The sequence below is a fragment of the Selaginella moellendorffii genome, unplaced genomic scaffold, assembly GCF_000143415.4.
Source record: "Selaginella moellendorffii unplaced genomic scaffold, v1.0 SELMOscaffold_8, whole genome shotgun sequence".
Lineage (NCBI taxonomy): Eukaryota > Viridiplantae > Streptophyta > Lycopodiopsida > Selaginellales > Selaginellaceae > Selaginella > Selaginella moellendorffii.
The window spans coordinates 2,185,759-2,200,562 of NW_003314269.1; the positions used below are offsets into that span (position 1 = coordinate 2,185,759).

At 49.9% G+C, this 14,804-nt stretch overlaps 7 protein-coding genes across 10 annotated transcripts; 4 read left to right on the top strand and 3 right to left on the bottom strand.

The window, feature by feature from the left end:
* The first annotated feature begins 22 nt into the window (after positions 1-22).
* Positions 23-1,093, top strand: LOC9632094 (CASP-like protein UU2). Its single transcript, XM_002966981.2, has 3 exons — positions 23-425; positions 532-673; positions 733-1,093. The coding sequence occupies exons 1-3, from the start codon at positions 223-225 to the stop codon at positions 937-939; spliced, it is 552 nt and encodes a 183-aa protein (XP_002967027.1). The 5' UTR covers positions 23-222; the 3' UTR covers positions 940-1,093.
* LOC9635403 (auxin-repressed 12.5 kDa protein) lies at positions 1,093-2,415 on the bottom strand. Of its 2 annotated transcripts, XM_024672221.1 has the most exons (5): positions 2,206-2,415; positions 1,956-2,147; positions 1,714-1,843; positions 1,440-1,501; positions 1,093-1,380 (listed from the first exon to the last, which is right to left on the bottom strand). In XM_024672221.1, exons 1-4 carry the CDS (start codon positions 2,324-2,326, stop codon positions 1,474-1,476), a joined length of 471 nt encoding a protein of 156 aa, XP_024527989.1. In that variant the 5' UTR covers positions 2,327-2,415; the 3' UTR covers positions 1,093-1,380; positions 1,440-1,473. The 2 variants fall into 2 exon arrangements, with proteins under 2 accessions (XP_024527989.1, XP_002967377.1); XM_002967331.2 differs by lacking the exon at positions 1,440-1,501 and having other exon boundaries at positions 2,206-2,405.
* A 423-nt stretch (positions 2,416-2,838) lies between these two features.
* Positions 2,839-6,057, top strand: LOC112345378 (GATA transcription factor 27-like). Of its 2 annotated transcripts, none has more exons than XM_024672002.1 (8): positions 2,839-3,457; positions 3,810-4,157; positions 4,224-4,665; positions 4,741-4,813; positions 4,878-4,981; positions 5,050-5,272; positions 5,334-5,409; positions 5,480-6,057. In XM_024672002.1, the coding sequence occupies exons 1-8, from the start codon at positions 3,418-3,420 to the stop codon at positions 5,965-5,967; spliced, it is 1,794 nt and encodes a 597-aa protein (XP_024527770.1). In that variant the 5' UTR covers positions 2,839-3,417; the 3' UTR covers positions 5,968-6,057. The 2 variants fall into 2 exon arrangements, with proteins under 2 accessions (XP_024527770.1, XP_024527771.1); XM_024672003.1 differs by having other exon boundaries at positions 5,337-5,409.
* LOC9632095 (putative methyltransferase DDB_G0268948) lies at positions 5,976-7,067 on the top strand. Its single transcript, XM_002966982.2, has 2 exons — positions 5,976-6,250; positions 6,296-7,067. Exons 1-2 carry the CDS (start codon positions 6,104-6,106, stop codon positions 6,932-6,934), a joined length of 786 nt encoding a protein of 261 aa, XP_002967028.1. The 5' UTR covers positions 5,976-6,103; the 3' UTR covers positions 6,935-7,067.
* A 773-nt stretch (positions 7,068-7,840) lies between these two features.
* On the top strand, positions 7,841-9,820 carry LOC9635404 (histidine decarboxylase). The gene is made up of 4 exons (XM_024672114.1): positions 7,841-8,131; positions 8,182-8,375; positions 8,486-9,169; positions 9,226-9,820. Exons 1-4 carry the CDS (start codon positions 7,841-7,843, stop codon positions 9,758-9,760), a joined length of 1,704 nt encoding a protein of 567 aa, XP_024527882.1. The 3' UTR covers positions 9,761-9,820.
* A 1,548-nt stretch (positions 9,821-11,368) lies between these two features.
* Positions 11,369-13,442, bottom strand: LOC9635405. 2 transcript variants are annotated; one of them, XM_024671604.1, is made up of 2 exons: positions 12,066-13,442; positions 11,369-12,013 (listed from the first exon to the last, which is right to left on the bottom strand). In XM_024671604.1, the coding sequence occupies exon 1, from the start codon at positions 13,430-13,432 to the stop codon at positions 12,095-12,097; it is 1,338 nt and encodes a 445-aa protein (XP_024527372.1). In that variant the 5' UTR covers positions 13,433-13,442; the 3' UTR covers positions 11,369-12,013; positions 12,066-12,094. The 2 variants fall into 2 exon arrangements, with proteins under 2 accessions (XP_024527372.1, XP_024527371.1); XM_024671603.1 differs by having other exon boundaries at positions 11,369-12,021.
* Positions 13,443-14,115: 673 nt separating this feature from the next.
* On the bottom strand, positions 14,116-14,673 carry LOC9632096 (40S ribosomal protein S27-3). Its single transcript, XM_002967333.2, has 3 exons — positions 14,614-14,673; positions 14,458-14,559; positions 14,116-14,400 (listed from the first exon to the last, which is right to left on the bottom strand). The coding sequence occupies exons 1-3, from the start codon at positions 14,614-14,616 to the stop codon at positions 14,245-14,247; spliced, it is 261 nt and encodes an 86-aa protein (XP_002967379.1). The 5' UTR covers positions 14,617-14,673; the 3' UTR covers positions 14,116-14,244.
* Positions 14,674-14,804: the final 131 nt, after the last annotated feature.

Genomic DNA, 14,804 nt, shown 5'->3' on the forward strand with positions numbered 1-14,804 from the left:
CAAGGATGTCGCGGTTGGGTAATTTAATCCTTTCTCCCCCGCGTCGTCGTGGACTTTTGCAAGTGTCCATGTTAAATTCCTGGAGAGCGGCTACACACAATCGTGCCTGCGCGGCGTACAAAGTCGGCAACTTGGGTGTTTCCTTCGTGAAATCTGGGTTTTATACGCAGCGCTGCCTAGCCTAGGATCGACCGAGCTAGGGGAATTTTGGTAATCCAATCGATGGAAGAATCACAGCAGCAAAGCAGCAAATTCGATGCTCCCCCATCGCCCTATGTCCCGTCGCGTGTCTACTTGGCCCAGATCTACTGGAAGAAGCCCGCGATTGTGGTGCTCCGGGTGCTCCAATTCATCTTCTCGCTCATCGCATTCTCGGTCATGGCGGATGTTCTTCACGACGTCCAAGGATCAATCAAATCCTTGAGGTATGTCCCAATTCTCTGTGAATGCCCCAATTCCCTCCCTCTCTCGCGCGATCTTGCACACACCAATGAACGACGGACTCAAAGTTGCGAGTGCTCTTCTTTGCAGCTACACGGTGGCCATCGGTGTTTTGGCATGCGCGTACGCTTTGGCGCAGCTAAGTTTCTCGCTTTGGTGCGTGATCCGCGGCGCCACGTCTTCGGCTGGGGTGACTCCGCTGTACCAATACGCGACATTCATCTGCGACCAGGTCCAAACCAACGCAATGCCGATGAGATTGATTCTCATGGTTGATCTTTTCTTTGGCAGATGAGCACTTACTTCCTGATCTCGGCCGCATCCGCCACAGCCACACTGATCGACGTTTCCGGGGTGTGCGGTTCGAACGGGTCCGGCACCAACCTGTGCTCAAGATCCACTGCCTCCGTCACCTTTGCCTTCCTGGCGTTTCTCGCCTTCTCTGCCTCCTCGGTTCTCACAGGCTATTATCTCGTCAAATGCATCTTGAAAGCCTGAAAAATCTGTTAAAACACAAAAATCAAAAACCCATTTTTTATATTTTTTTAATTTTGCTAAGACTAGTTTTTGGAAGGATACTGGAGGATAAGAAATCTGATCTCGCACAGGAGCTTGCTGACGATGAGATATACACTCACCAGCATTTGCAAAAGCTGACAACTATGATATACTATTCACACCTGTACAAAAATCTTACAAACAGTGATAGTAGAGAAAGGAAGGAAGCAAATGCCAAGCAAACAACTCCTACCTCCCAGGGCCAGCTACATTAACTCTATCATCTTCAGGTATTTGCTCGTAATTTCACCACCACTCCAAACTTTTAAGACTTTCGATCGCCTCTCTTAAATAGATGAGATATTTTCTTCTTGCATGCAGCCATGGCACCTGGAGATTTACGGGTGGTGCCACTTGTTCTTGCTCTCGGGGCTGTACATCCTGAAAATCCAGGAACACAAGAAAGGATGAGAAAAAAGTTTTGACTCGGAAACTACAACCATCGACATGGAAGAAGCTCTCCCTGATCTTTCTTCAGGTGTCCAAGACACTGATCACTACCCTGCGTTTGTGTATGAGAAGTGATTGGTAGCGATTCTTACGATCTATGGACACCGAATCTGCTAAACTCTATCTTATCTAGAGAAACAAAAAAGTTCCTTAGAGCTCGTAAGAAATCCATGCAAGAAACACTAAAGCATGAAGAGATAGAGAACCAGCTAGAGCTCGGACGAACAAGGGCTAGAAACCAAGAACACGAGAGAGACGGCTTACCAGTCATACACAGACGGAGAGTTTGGTGTCACATTGTCGTAGCGAGCGGAGCCCTGGCGCTCCACTGCCCGCGCTCGCCCGGCTCCCGGATGGAACACCGATCGCCAAACGTTATCTTTGGGCGTGGTTCCTGTTCACGAGAAGAGCACAGTTAGATTCCAAAGACTCCCTCAAAATCTCGACAAGATAGCAAAGAATCGTGGGAGACAAGGCGAGGACTAGCAAGATCTTGCAGATATTACCAGGAGATCCAGCCATAGAAGATGGGGAGCCGACGCTAGAGGCGGCTCCCGTCGGGGTAGCCGGCGCGGACTCGTCGCCAAAGCTGGCCGATCGGATCAGCGGCGGGGGGCGGATGTTGATGCTCTGCGTGACCATGGTGCTGGAGCGCTGATATTTCGGGTCTCGCGCGCCAGGGGCGCCGAGCGGATCACCTGCCACAAAGATCGACCGTGTGAGCAAGAAAACGATCGCAATATCGCTGCCAGAGACCATCCAAGCCAGTGAGATCCCTGGCGACCGCCTTGGCATTCTTGTTGCGCAGCATTCCCAGGCCTCGATCCGGCTGAGGCCCGGCCACCACATCGTCCCACAGCTTGTCAAGAAGCCCCATGGTGGATCAAAGACGAGCGATCGAGAGAGAGAGAAGACGCTGTAAACCCTCTCAAGAAGAAGAGGAAGAAGAAGAAGAGAAAACAAACAAGCTCTCTCTCTAAAGCCCTACCATGTCCCCCAAGCATCTTGCGATCGCAGCCGTCCACCCAATTACCCGCCATCACCGTGGCGTCCATCCGCCGGCCACGTCAGCCCGCCAGATATCGCTATCGTACGGCGAGAATATTCACCCTGTAGAGAGACCTTATCCGGTTCCCGACCGTCGGATCCGCGCCATCACGTGCCCATCGACGACTGCTTGCTGTCACGCGCGACGATTGGCCCAGATCACCATTTACCCACGGCGAAATCTTTCACCCGGCCAGGAAACGAATCCGTCAAGATGCCAAAAGCATCTACGAGCGCATCCAACGGCGGGGAATTTTTCCGCGTGGAAAAGGAAGGAAATATAAAATGTGGTCGCCCCCACCCCCACCAAAACCCTAAAAAAAGTGACAACACAATTGTGAGCTCAAACCACACAAAAACGCACACTCTCCACTGCCCTATCTGCTCCCCTGTTCGTGCCCTGTTGGGGGCGACGGTGGCGACGCTCAATGGGCTCTTCTTCCTCGCCCATCAGGTCGCCTTTCCAACGAGCTCCATCTCGCCTAGTTCTATCCTTTTCCTTGGTTTTGTCCCCTTTGTTTTTTTTTTTTTTTTTTCTCTCTACTCTTCGTCTGGGTCGTGAGGTGAATAGCTCTTAGGGCAACCAAGAGCTTGAGAGCTCTCCAGGGAGAGAGAGCTAAGTAACTCCTCTACTGTCTCAGAGCTTTCTAGCGAAAGAAGAAGAAGAACGCAGCAGCAGCAAAAAAAAAAAAGATTTTTTTTCCTTGCCCTTTTTGTCAATTGCCTGAGTAGTTCCTCCTTAGGTCTCTCCGTCACGGCCTTGCTTGCTTGTCCGCGCGAGAGAGAATTATTTATCCATACTGTTCTTCCTCTTTCCTTCGTGATTTTTTTTTTTGCTTTGTTCTTCCTCTTCACTCGGTTGGTTCTTTGCATGGGAGGTGTTTAATCCCCTTGGAGCTGCTCCTCCACAGCAGTAGAGGAATGGGGAAGCAGGGCCCTTGCTACCACTGTGGAATTACCAGTAAGTTCTCATCCATCACCATTAAGCTACAAGGTTTGCCTTTGTATACTCTTTGTTTGGCTTTCTTGCAAACTTTGACGTGTTTCCTTCGTTGTAATGGACGTTGTGCTTTTGCTGCTTGTTTGTATCACCACGATGATTGATACGAAACAGCTCGAAGGCAAAGCTATATGACATGGTTTTTATCTCTCTGTGTATCCTGGTCTCATAATCGAATCAAACTCGGTTGTAATTGCCAAAAATGCCAGCGAAGAAACAAAGTCTTGTGGAAAAACCTCTCCAAAGTTTGCTCCCTTTGATCTATAACTTACTCGTGTGCTGCTTCGTGTTTTTGTTTTTGCCATCTTTCCAGCAACACCACTGTGGCGGAATGGCCCCCCGGAGAAGCCAGTTTTGTGCAATGCCTGTGGCTCGAGGTGGCGGACTAAAGGCACGCTCATCAACTACATGCCAATGCACTCGGGCGGATTTGGAGTTGGGAGTGACAAAGCGAGATGGAACTCTAACCGGACCGCTCCAGAGAAGACGATCATCTCGCGCAAGAGAAAGGAACCATCGGATGGAAACTCGGAGAGCGCTCTCTCGAAAACCAGCACGTATTTCTCCACCAGCGCGGAGGACGATGCCAGCACGCGATCGAGCCTCGGCTCTGAGGTTTCGACGTTCGATGGTCCCTTCTACAGATCGGCCGTCGCTCCTGGTAACTGGTTTTCACCGTTTTTCACCGTTTTCTCTTCGGCTGAACTCGTGAATTTCGTCCATGCAGTGCGTGGAACGCCTTGGGACACTCCAGTTCCATCTCGCAGGCGCACAAACATGTTCCGATCCCGGGCCTCCTCAGACAAAATCGCCAGGAACCTCGTCTCGCTCGAGGAGCAAGAGGTGTCGTCGGTGACATGCCCCGAGAATGGTGACGCTGTAGTTTTGTTCGAGACAAAGTCACCGCTGGTAGCGGTGGAGATTGGGCTTGGAAGTGTTTTTATCCGGCAGCCTGCGCAGCAAATCGCCCAGCAGCAGGAGCACGAGTCCGAGGCGAGCTCGTTGCTCATCGATAGTGGCACTAGAGGAGGAGGAGGAGCACACGAACTCGGTGAGGTTCCTGGTCAAAGTACCGGGCTCTACAATTCGGCCCCGTTGAGAGGAAAGGAGAAGCTCGCCATCGGCTACCAAAGACCCGAGACTCATTACAATCCCAGTAGAACGCTCTTGTAAGTATCTCTTTATTTTCTCTTTTCTAGTCTAGATTTCTCTATGAAGATGATTTGAAGCTTCTTGTCTTCCAGAGAAATTTTTCCCTACAACAAGAGAAATGTGCTGCAAAGCAAGCAGTCTCCACTCAACTTCCTGGAACTCAAGGCAAGCTTTCTCTATTCTCCTAAAAGGATTTACTGTAACGTGTTCTTTCGACACGATTGAACAGGATGTGATTAATGCTGATACGTTTACCGAGCTATTGACGGATCAAGAGCAACTCCAGCTTCTAAAGTTCCTCTCCTCGGTGGACATCTCGCATTGTCCACAAAGGTAAAAACTTTCTCCTTTCTTTCTTAGTATCTGAGAAAGAAAACTAAGTGGAGAGCGCTCTCGTGCAGCTTGAGCAGCATGTTTAGCAGCTCCCAGTTCGAGAGGGCAGTGTCCAACTTTCAGCGGCTTCTTTCCGAAGGAACGTTCGACTCGCCCGAAGCTGGATCCAGTCCTCGCGTTTTGCAGCACTACCAGCAACTTCTATCGGTCACGGACTTGGCAGCGTCCGGATGGGCCGAAAGCTTGTCTCAGCTTCAAAATCAAGCTCGAACTTCCAAGCGCCGGGCTGAGGTGAAACCAAACTTTCTCGTTCGCGTTTCCTTTTTTCATCTCTCTCCTACTTACGTTACAGCAGCCGCCGTGTGGCAAAGAGCACAAGCTTCTCAAGCCTCCCTGCGCAGGAAATGCATCGCTGCTCGCGATCGAGAGTAAGAGACGAAAAGGTTTCTCTCGAGGACTCAAAACCATCTCTTTTTTTTTCTTTCTTTGTCTCTGAAGGGACGGACGACTCAATCCTCCATGGAACTCACAAGCAACACGAGCTTAACTACGGGGTCTCTTCAAGCAGCTCGAAACCAAGCCAGGAATCATCCGGCCCCCGGCGAGCTACGACTTCCTCTTTCCTGCCCGAGTCCACGGCGATTCCAGCGCGAAAACCCGTGAAGAACAACCTCATGGAGGAGGGCCACGACAGCGGTGGCGAGCAGGACTTGCTCGTAAACGTCCCCTCGAGCATGTCCTTCCGCCACGACGCCGAGCTCCTGCTACTCCAAAAGCCACCATCCATGGATCATCTCAGGGACAAAGGAGGGAATGGAAACGGTGGGAGCAATGCGAGTGGAGGCGATTGCGCGGACTTGATCGTCACGAACACTTGGCATTCGACCGACTGGGATGGATTCTTGTGGACGAGCCCGGCATCGGCGAGAGGAGGAGGATCGACTAGAAGGCGGGTTCTTCCCAATGGAACCGTGCTCAATCCGTAAGTAGCAAGAACGGGAACACCGAAAAAAACGAAGAACAAAGAGAAAACGAAAAGTAATGTAACTTTTCCCGGTACATTTTGAATTTGCGAATATCCGCGCTATCTTGTCAAAGTCGCTACAGTTTTTAGGGCTCTTCATGGCGGGGCTGTTTGATACCCAGGCGGAGATCTACGCGGCTGCGCGCCCCGATTATCCGGATTCCCTCTTCGAATTCCTGGCGTCGGTTACGCACCATGGATGCGTGTGGGACGTGGGCACTGGAAATGGGCAAGCTGCGATCAAGGTAAGCCAAGCCGGGGTTTGTCTAGAATTTTTGGGGGTTTCTTAGCTCGCAGAGATCTTCGATCGAGTGATCGCGACGGACGTGAGCTCCCAGCAGCTCCAGCAAGCCCCGCAGCGCCCAAACATCAAATACGCCGTGACTTCCAAATCGATCACCCGCGACGAGCTCCACTCGGTGATCGGCCCCGACCACTCGCTCGACCTCGTCACCGTCGCGCAGGCCCTCCACTGGTTCGACCTGGACGCCTTCTACGGCCACGTCGGCGCGATGCTCCGCCGTGGCGGCGACCGCCCGGGCGTGCTGGCCGCGTGGTGCTACCAGCTCTGCCACGTGGACGCAGACGTGGACGCCGTCCTCACCGAGTTCTACGCGGCCACGTCGCCCTACTGGGCGCCACAGCGGCAGCTCGTGGACAACGGCTACCGTACAATCGACTTCCCGTTTGAGCCGGTCGCGGGCCAGGCTAGTACGGGGCCGTTACGGTTCGAGTCGATCAAGCGGCTCAATTTGGGCCAGCTCTTGGCCTACTTCCGGTCGTGGTCCGCCGTACAGACCGCCATGGACAAGGGGGTGGCCATATTGGAGGAGTTTCGGCCGGCATTTGAGAAGAGCTGGGGCGGTGATCCTATGGTGGTGAAAACGGTGACTTGGCCTGTCCATCTTCTGGTTGGCAAGCCAAAATAATTATCTTCAGCAGCGAGTTTTACAACTGGATGCAATAACTCTCCTCAATCATCCCAGGTCTAAAATAAGTATTTAGACTAAAATATCAGCAGTTGGACCCTATAAGCTAAACCATATTTAAACCCTTAAACCAGCCGATCTGGCCAATCGCTTTCTCATGATCGAGCAAGACATTTGAAAACAAAGCTTTTATTTTGTGCTTGGTCCCGTACTGTACTACTCTTGGATATCAACGTCCACAAGTTTCCATAACCATGCTCAGCACAGTTCTTTCCCGTCGGCTCCTCTCGATCCATCCATCAACATGGCGAGTTGCATGATCCTATCTCAAGCAGCAGCAGTCCCACTTCATGGCCAACCAGAAGATGACCTTTGACGAACTGCAGGACTTCCTCGACGTGCATGTAAGTATATCGTATGATTGGCTGGATATTGATTGGCTGTGGTTACTATGCATTTGTGGAGACTACGCACCGTTGTGGAACGCGAACTCACAAATCGGACCTCCTGGGTGACGAGGAAGGGAACAGCTACTGGGGATTCCTCCTCCACTATAACATAAACAATATTTTGCAACATTATAATAAGATTGCATTTTCTGTGCAACGTTATTTTTCAATGCAACTTTGTAGTAATCCTTGTACCATCAAAAAATACCAATTTGAATATATACGGTGACACCTTACGATTTTGTATTCTTCCATCGCTGGCATCAAATAATGAATTTTATGGTCCCAATCCTTTACTTATCTGATTTCTTGAAAGGGACATTTGACCCTTCAAGCTAGAATTTTGCTCCACGCTTTTCTCGTGGTTGATCTTGCATATAAACAGTTTCCATTGCTCAGCACACACTAGTCCTTTTTCTCTCTTAGCATCGGGTTCTTGATCAGTCCATCCATCAATATGGCGAGTTCCATGAGTGATCTATTTCCCGCGCAGCGCGTTTCCCCTCCCACCACTGACGATTATGTCTATCCTCCACTTCCCAAAGCTCTCGAGGGTGTCAACTTCGATCTTGCGTCGAGTTTGAGGGACAGCAAGCTCCAAGAGCATCCGGCCAACCGTCTGCAAGCCCGCCAGGAGGCCCTTAACAAGTCGCTCGACTATCTCAAGCAGCAGCAGTCCCACTTCATGGGCTTCCAGGCCAACCAGAAGATGAGCTTTGACGAACTGAATGACTTCCTCAACGTGCATGTAAGTAGATATTCATGGTCATTGTTATCAAATGTTTGCTCTGGTCCCAGATTAACAACATTGGGGACCCATTTGTGGAGGGCACTTGCACCACCAACACCAAGTTCATGGAGCGCGCCGTGCTCGACTACTACGCGTCGCTGTGGAACGCGAACTGGCCTCATAAATCGGCCCTCCTGGGTGACGAGGAAGGGAACAGCTACTGGGGATTCCTCCTCACCATGGGATCCACCGAAGGCAACATGTACGCACTGTGGAATGCCCGAGACTACCTCGGTGGCAAAATCCTCCTCATGGAATCCGGCGGAGACACAAAGAAGGCGGCGGCTCCGCGGCTTGTGTATCGCCAAGCAGCCGTGCCTCCAAATGCCAAGCCCAGGCAAGGAGCGCAGCTCCATTCCCAGAATGCTCCGACGAGTTTTGTGAGAACTACTTCTCGCCGGTTGCGTTCTATTCGGAGGACACGCACTACTCGTTCGCAAAGGCGACCCGGCTCATCGCCATCCCCACTTTCGGAGTGGTGGGCGAGGAGAAGTACCCCGGGATGTGCCCGATCACCCAAGATGGGAAGTGGCCGGACGAGGTCCCCTCGTACGAGGAGGGCCCCGAGGATGGAACCATCCACACCCAGTCTCTCGCGGAGCTAGTGCTCTTCTTTGCACGGAGGGGCCACCCCATCTTCGTTAACCTCAACTATGGCACCACCTTCAAGGGCGCCTATGATAGCGTCGTTAAGGCCATGGCCGCGCTCATGCCCATCTTCCAGTTCTACGGCCACGACAAGCGGGTCATCGACGCCGGCGGCAAGGAGAGTGTACGGACGGGATTTTGGATCCACGTCGATGGCGCACTCGGTGCTGCTTACATTCCGTATCTGAAGCTGGCCGCGGAAGAGGGCTGCAAGTTTGAGGATGGTGACGCTGTGGAAGTCGCGCCCGAGTTTGATTTCAGCCTGGACGCTGTGCATTCCATCTCAATGAGCGGGCACAAGTGGATGGGTGCGCCAATTCCATGCGGACTTTTCATGTCCAAGAGAAGGTGATGTTCTTACGCCACCTGATGAAAAACGTTGACGAAAGTTGTGGCTCTTCCAGGTACCAAATCAACCCACCGAGCAATCCGATCTACACTGGCACTCCAGACACCACCTTTGCTGGCTCCAGGAATGGCCTTTCGGCGGTCTTCTACTGGAGCTACATCTCCAAGCATACACTCAAGCAGCATATTGACAAGGCCGTGAATTGCCAGGGGATGGCACGATTCATCTACAACACCATGAAAGAGCTGGGCAAGAAACTCAAGCTCGATCTCTGGGTTGCACGATCTCCACTCTCGCTCACTGTTCGTTTCCGGCAGCTCAACCATGACCTGGTGCTCAAGTACAGCCTCTCCAACGAGACGCTAGTGGTCAATGGTGTGCAACGCCTCTATTCACACGTCTTTGCAATGGAGCATGTCACCAAGGAATTGGTGCTCATGCTAGTGGAGGACGTGATGAAGCTCGGACACAAAGCTTTCAAGGATTTATCGGATGGAATTGCAGGTGGAATCGATGGACTGGCTACAGCGATGGATGCTCCTCTTGTTTCATGTGTGCCATTCCAGAGTCGTGGTTTCACCGGCAACTAAAGAACTTGTGATCATAAATTACATAATAAGTAAATAAATGTTGTTGGAGATTGCAATGGCGCTCAATATTACTAGAAATTGCCAAGTGGAATGCTAGGCGGTTAAGAAAGCTGCTTTTAAAAGAAGTCTCCCGCTGCTTAGTCACCAGCTCCCGCCTCAAGCACTATCTTTCCTTGGGTGATGTCCTTGCTTTGCCCACACTATTAAACCTCGAGTATGGCTATAAGCAATTCCCTTTGTGCACTTTAAATATTCCATATAAGGAAATTCCTTATGAAAATGGTGGATCATTTCAAATAAAATCTTTACAAATAGGTCATGAAGGCCCGGTTTTTTCTACGTATTTAAATTATCAAATACTTGTCCTTATGAAGAGCTATATTTTATATCCCATTTAGTTTATTTTTAGTTTGCTAGTTACACAAATAATAAACGAGTGAACATTTCTGGGCATAAAAGCAAGCCACAAATGGCAATTTTTTTTAATTATTACTAGTGACATTATATTATATTCCATAATGCACTTCCTGCAATTTCTTGAGTAATATTTTTCTAGAAGAAAAAGTTGATATAAAGCTCTAGTCATACTCTTCTAGGAACAATTTTAAAATTCTTAATTAAATCACATATTGATCAATTGGACTAATAAATAATACTAAACATGAATGGTGCTACTAGTAAAAAAACCAGCAATTATTTAGAAATCTTTTAAACAATTTAGAGATTCTCTTGATAGAATTTATTGATTTCAATGTTGGTAATATGCTAAGTTTGTGTGTGACAATCCCAATGATTAATTATATTTCAACAACACTAAACCCATCTCCAAGCCTTTTTTCCACGTCTTGTGAGAGCTCAAATGAGTTCTTTCTTTCAGATTACTTGCATTTGTGCTGAGGAAGTCGAAAGATGGCGGAGTATGTATCGAACAAGCTAAGCTTCATAAACAATGAGACCAAGTAGGCCTTGATTGATGCTCCTCTACGATCTCTAATAGCGGAGGATGTTTTTCTCAGGTTTAACGTAAACGGGCCACGATACCACTCTAAATCGTATCTGAGCAAACTGCTTGAGCCAGAAAATCTGCAATCGTTCTAATCCGTTCAACGGTTTGTTGGCTTGCTTAAGTATGTCTTTCCAATGGAACTGCACTAGGAGATTCACGGGCCAAGTAGCTTGAGAAAGAATGACAAAGGACTTTTAATTAACTATATTACCGTACATGGCAATTGAAATTGAAAGAAATAATAATGTTTTAAACATAATTATCTGCTTTTTTAGCGGATCACTATCTCGATCGTCTAGACGAGGGTTTTAGAGAGCAGTTCCCTCACGTCAACCTCAAGGCCGAGGTTCCCCAAGGTTCCAAGGAGAAAAGGAGCTTGCTCGATTGCTACGATCACTGCGAGCCCGGTCGATCGCAAAGCCAAACGCCAGGGGGGGATTGTCCAGGGACCGCGAGAGGAGGAGGAAAGCTGGAGCGGCCCTCTCGCACAGCCGGGAGGAAGCGAGATTGGCCACCACTCCATACCGAGCTCCGGTGAGCTCCTTGTAGTTGACGAGCCTGTCCAGCACCAAGTGTGGAAATCGACCAAGATGACGAGCGTGAGAGCCTCGAAATGCCACCCGAATCGAGGAAACGGAATTTCTCTTCAATTGCGGGATTCAGGAATGGATTCCTGGTTTGAGCATCTCCCCGACCAGAAGTAAGGTTGTTTCTCGTCATGGACGCCGGTTTGAGTCAATGCATGGTGCTTCGTCCAGATCCCTAGAGCAAATGCTGGAGTTCATGAGAAGCTCGCTGCTCAAGTTCGACTATGGGGGTGCAAGCTCGAGAACGCTGACAAGATCGTTGGCCAGGCGGTGACGATCGAGGGATTCAAGCTTGAAGATCTGAGCGACACCGAAGTGTTGCCTCTGCACTCCGCGGGGAATCCCAGCAAGTCAATGCAAGATCGTCGGAGTGGATGGCGGGAGAACAAACTTGAGGCTGGTTGGATTTGGCGACGCCGAGCTTGTGCAAGTTTTATCCTACGAAGGTATTGAAAGGTTGTCGATTTCGACAAGGATTTCCTGGCAATTCTCGACTCCAGGGGCAAAGATCACTTGGAACACTCAGTATGAACATTTTTCCCGAGCTGGAGAAAACGGAAATGTCAAAACGCAGTGGCTGCAAATCTCAAATGTATTTTGAGGCGTTTTCTTCCGAACTTTGCTTGATCCTGGCTTGGTATTTAGATCGGCGAGTGTTACCTGCAGTTCTAAGAACTTCATGAGCTCTAGCGATTGAAAAACAAATACTTACTGTATGTGCTCGATCGTGTGGCTTGCCGCTTAAACTCGAGAGAAAGAATGCTCGGACCAAACTATGGTACCTCCAGGACGAATGTTTTCGTAGTCGCAAGTTCTCAAGTAGAGCCTCTTGAGCTGCTGGAGGAATTCCCCTTCCATCTGGTTGAGCAGCAAAACGCACCAGGTTCGCTCGTGGACTAGATCCTGGCATCGCTCGCACTGCTGCCTTGAGCAGCAAGCATGGCAGAAGCAAATTCCGGAGCTCTCCTTGGAGTGGACGTGAATCGCAATGGACTCGACGTAGCTCCTGGACAAGCCCGAGTTCTTGACCGCCACTGCCGCCGCCGCGAGGATGGCCGGGACTTTCCACCAGATTGCTCTCCTGGCTTGCAGCAATCCAAGGAAATAGTTTTCCACTTCTTCCCGCTTCTGCTGTGGAATCTCTGGAAAGCTCACCGCTCCTCCTTCAGAAGCTTGCGAAGAAGAAGGGACGAGCGAAGCCAGGAGCTTGCGGAGAACGAGTTTCCATGCAGTGGAGGCAAGATAGAGCAAGCAGAGCTCGGCAACCTCCACAACTTCGTCACCCTGCGTCGCGGAAGTCACTGCCTTTCTGTGCAAAGAATCCAAAACCGGGATCCACAGCTCCATCTCGGCGTCGAAGATCGTCATGGCTCCCGTGAGTTTGTAGATCGTCTTGGCCGACGTCCAGTAGGAGATGGCTTCCTGGCACCATCTCTCGCAAAGGCAAGAGCTTCCTCTACTGGTGTCCGGGTGATCACTAGTTCCATCTTCCTTCCAAATGGGAATAGCTCGCGTTTTCACCAACCTGCTTGAACTTATCTCCTCTACGACGCGCTCGAGCCCTTCGCCCAGTCGATCCAAGCCCGACTTTGCTCTCTCTCGAGACAATACCTCCAGAGTGATCGCCTCGGGAACCTGAAACTCATCGAAGGATCGCTTCCTGGCCGAGGATCCTCCCTTTCTCTCCCGGAGAAACTCCGCGAGATCGGTGTCGGGGGCCGCCACCACGAGCGAGACGAGCTGCCCGTTGCCAATCCCAAAGGCCTGGATCAAGAAACTTACAAGGACGTTTCTCGCAGTGGAGAGTAGCCGGCATGTGAGCTGAGGCAGGCCCGGCGGATGGGGCGTGGCGTCCATGAGATCCAGCAGCGCCATGTCGAGAATCTCCATGGACGAGCGCCCCTGGTCAGTGGCTGGAAACCCCCGCATTGCTCGCTCCAGGAGCGCCGCCCATCGCATTGCCCTGGCCACGCCCCGAGGATGCCAGAAAACGGGCGCCCCGGAAGACTGGTAGCCTGACGCGAGCACCAGAATATCGAGAAACGCGGACGCTACCTGGATCAGCTCCTCCAGGCTCATGGCCTCGTGCGCCCACGCCATGGATGCCCTAGCTACTTATTTTCTTCTTGACGAACACTTCGCGCCTAGAAAACACAGGTGGTAGAGAATAAACACAAATTATATTTATGGTAAAAAAGCATTGTTTGCTTATTTAAATTAAAATATTATCATAGATGCTTGCTTATTGAATAACTTAGTAAAATAGTATATTTGAACTTTTAAAAAATGATTGTGAAATATATAAACTTTCAACATTCAAATTAAAATAATATCTCTTTGGTATGTGTATGTCGCAAATACAGAATTCTATTAATGTTGTAATTCTGTTTTGATGGTAGTTGATATTGTTACTACTTATGTTCAAGGGCAAATGCAAGGACATGGTTATGGTTGGTTGATCAATGGTTTTTGAAAACTCATTGAAAATCCAATGCAAATAAAAGCAAAGAAGACTTACTTATAACGTTCTCGCTTTGAGAACAAAGCCGCCCTGAAAAAGATTGCTTTCCAGTAGCTCTCACCGCTCGTCATCTTCCACGACGGTGCTTGGGGTTATGTAGATATTCTTTCATGGTTTGTGACCTCTCCATGGACCTAGAAAAGCTTTTAGCATATCAAAGAGTTGGAAAGAAGAGAGCTACCAATGAACTTCTCGCTATTTCTCATACAATCCTTGCAGCTGTAAGAAACCCAAGAAGGAATTCGAGAAAAATCCCAATCCATTGAAGCAAAATTGGGCTACTTTCTATTACACATGTGAAGGGAACAAACACACACGGCTAGTGCTCTACGCATCGTTACTTTGGTTTTGATGCCTCGTTGCTGGTGTTCTAGTCGCTCTTCTTCCGGAAGGAGCAGCCTTCTGTGAGACGAGCCTTTCCTCCGGTGGGCTGGCATAGAACGTTTTGGCAATTGCTGCAAAACACCACCGTCTGCGAGTGACTGAAGACAGTCGTGATGTTGAAGCATCCCTGGCATTTCACGTCCTGCGGCGAGACGAGAATTAGCGCTATGGGAGAAAGGGGAAAGGGCTACAAGGTTACCATGAAGAAGGAATTGGGAGTGGGGACGAGGCGCTTGAGTTTGTGCTTGCGCTTCTCCAGCTCCGCCGGCGGATGCAAGAGATCGATGTCGTTGGAGAGAACCTGGCGGAAGAAGCACACGATTCAAGCACAGAAGCGGTGAGGAATTCCACTTACCATTTTCGACACACACGCACCAAAACCCTAGCCGCCAGAGCCCTAGATTCTTACTATATATCTAGCCCTAGATCGCATCCTGGCCGTTCAAAGCTGGAGCCGCGTTTTTCTCGATATTCTAGAACAGAGAGTAACTCGTCCATTTCATCGTGTTAGTTGGGTAAAACAGATCATAATGGAGGCAGCTCCTT

Coding starts and splice junctions, on each gene's coding strand:
- LOC9635403 (XM_002967331.2), bottom strand. CDS start 2,326: ATGGGGCTTCTTGACAAGCTGTGGGACGATGTGGTGGCCGGGCCTCAG. Junction 2,148..2,205: donor GGATCTCACTGGCTTGGATG/GTCTCTGGCAGC, acceptor TCTTTGTGGCAG/GTGATCCGCTCGGCGCCCCT. Junction 1,844..1,955: donor TTCTATGGCTGGATCTCCTG/GTAATATCTGCA, acceptor TCTCGTGAACAG/GAACCACGCCCAAAGATAAC.
- LOC9635404 (XM_024672114.1), top strand. CDS start 7,841: ATGGCGAGTTCCATGAGTGATCTATTTCCCGCGCAGCGCGTTTCCCCT. Junction 8,132..8,181: donor ATGACTTCCTCAACGTGCAT/GTAAGTAGATAT, acceptor CTCTGGTCCCAG/ATTAACAACATTGGGGACCC. Junction 8,376..8,485: donor GGATCCACCGAAGGCAACAT/GTACGCACTGTG, acceptor ATCGCCAAGCAG/CCGTGCCTCCAAATGCCAAG.
- LOC9632095 (XM_002966982.2), top strand. CDS start 6,104: ATGGCGGGGCTGTTTGATACCCAGGCGGAGATCTACGCGGCTGCGCGC. Junction 6,251..6,295: donor ATGGGCAAGCTGCGATCAAG/GTAAGCCAAGCC, acceptor GGGGTTTCTTAG/CTCGCAGAGATCTTCGATCG.
- LOC9635405 (XM_024671604.1), bottom strand. CDS start 13,432: ATGAGCCTGGAGGAGCTGATCCAGGTAGCGTCCGCGTTTCTCGATATT.
- LOC9632096 (XM_002967333.2), bottom strand. Junction 14,401..14,457: donor CTCCCAATTCCTTCTTCATG/GTAACCTTGTAG, acceptor GTCTCGCCGCAG/GACGTGAAATGCCAGGGATG.
- LOC9632094 (XM_002966981.2), top strand. CDS start 223: ATGGAAGAATCACAGCAGCAAAGCAGCAAATTCGATGCTCCCCCATCG. Junction 426..531: donor GGATCAATCAAATCCTTGAG/GTATGTCCCAAT, acceptor TCTTCTTTGCAG/CTACACGGTGGCCATCGGTG. Junction 674..732: donor CGACATTCATCTGCGACCAG/GTCCAAACCAAC, acceptor TTTCTTTGGCAG/ATGAGCACTTACTTCCTGAT.
- LOC112345378 (XM_024672002.1), top strand. CDS start 3,418: ATGGGGAAGCAGGGCCCTTGCTACCACTGTGGAATTACCA. Junction 4,158..4,223: donor CAGATCGGCCGTCGCTCCTG/GTAACTGGTTTT, acceptor TCGTCCATGCAG/TGCGTGGAACGCCTTGGGAC. Junction 4,666..4,740: donor AATCCCAGTAGAACGCTCTT/GTAAGTATCTCT, acceptor CTTGTCTTCCAG/AGAAATTTTTCCCTACAACA.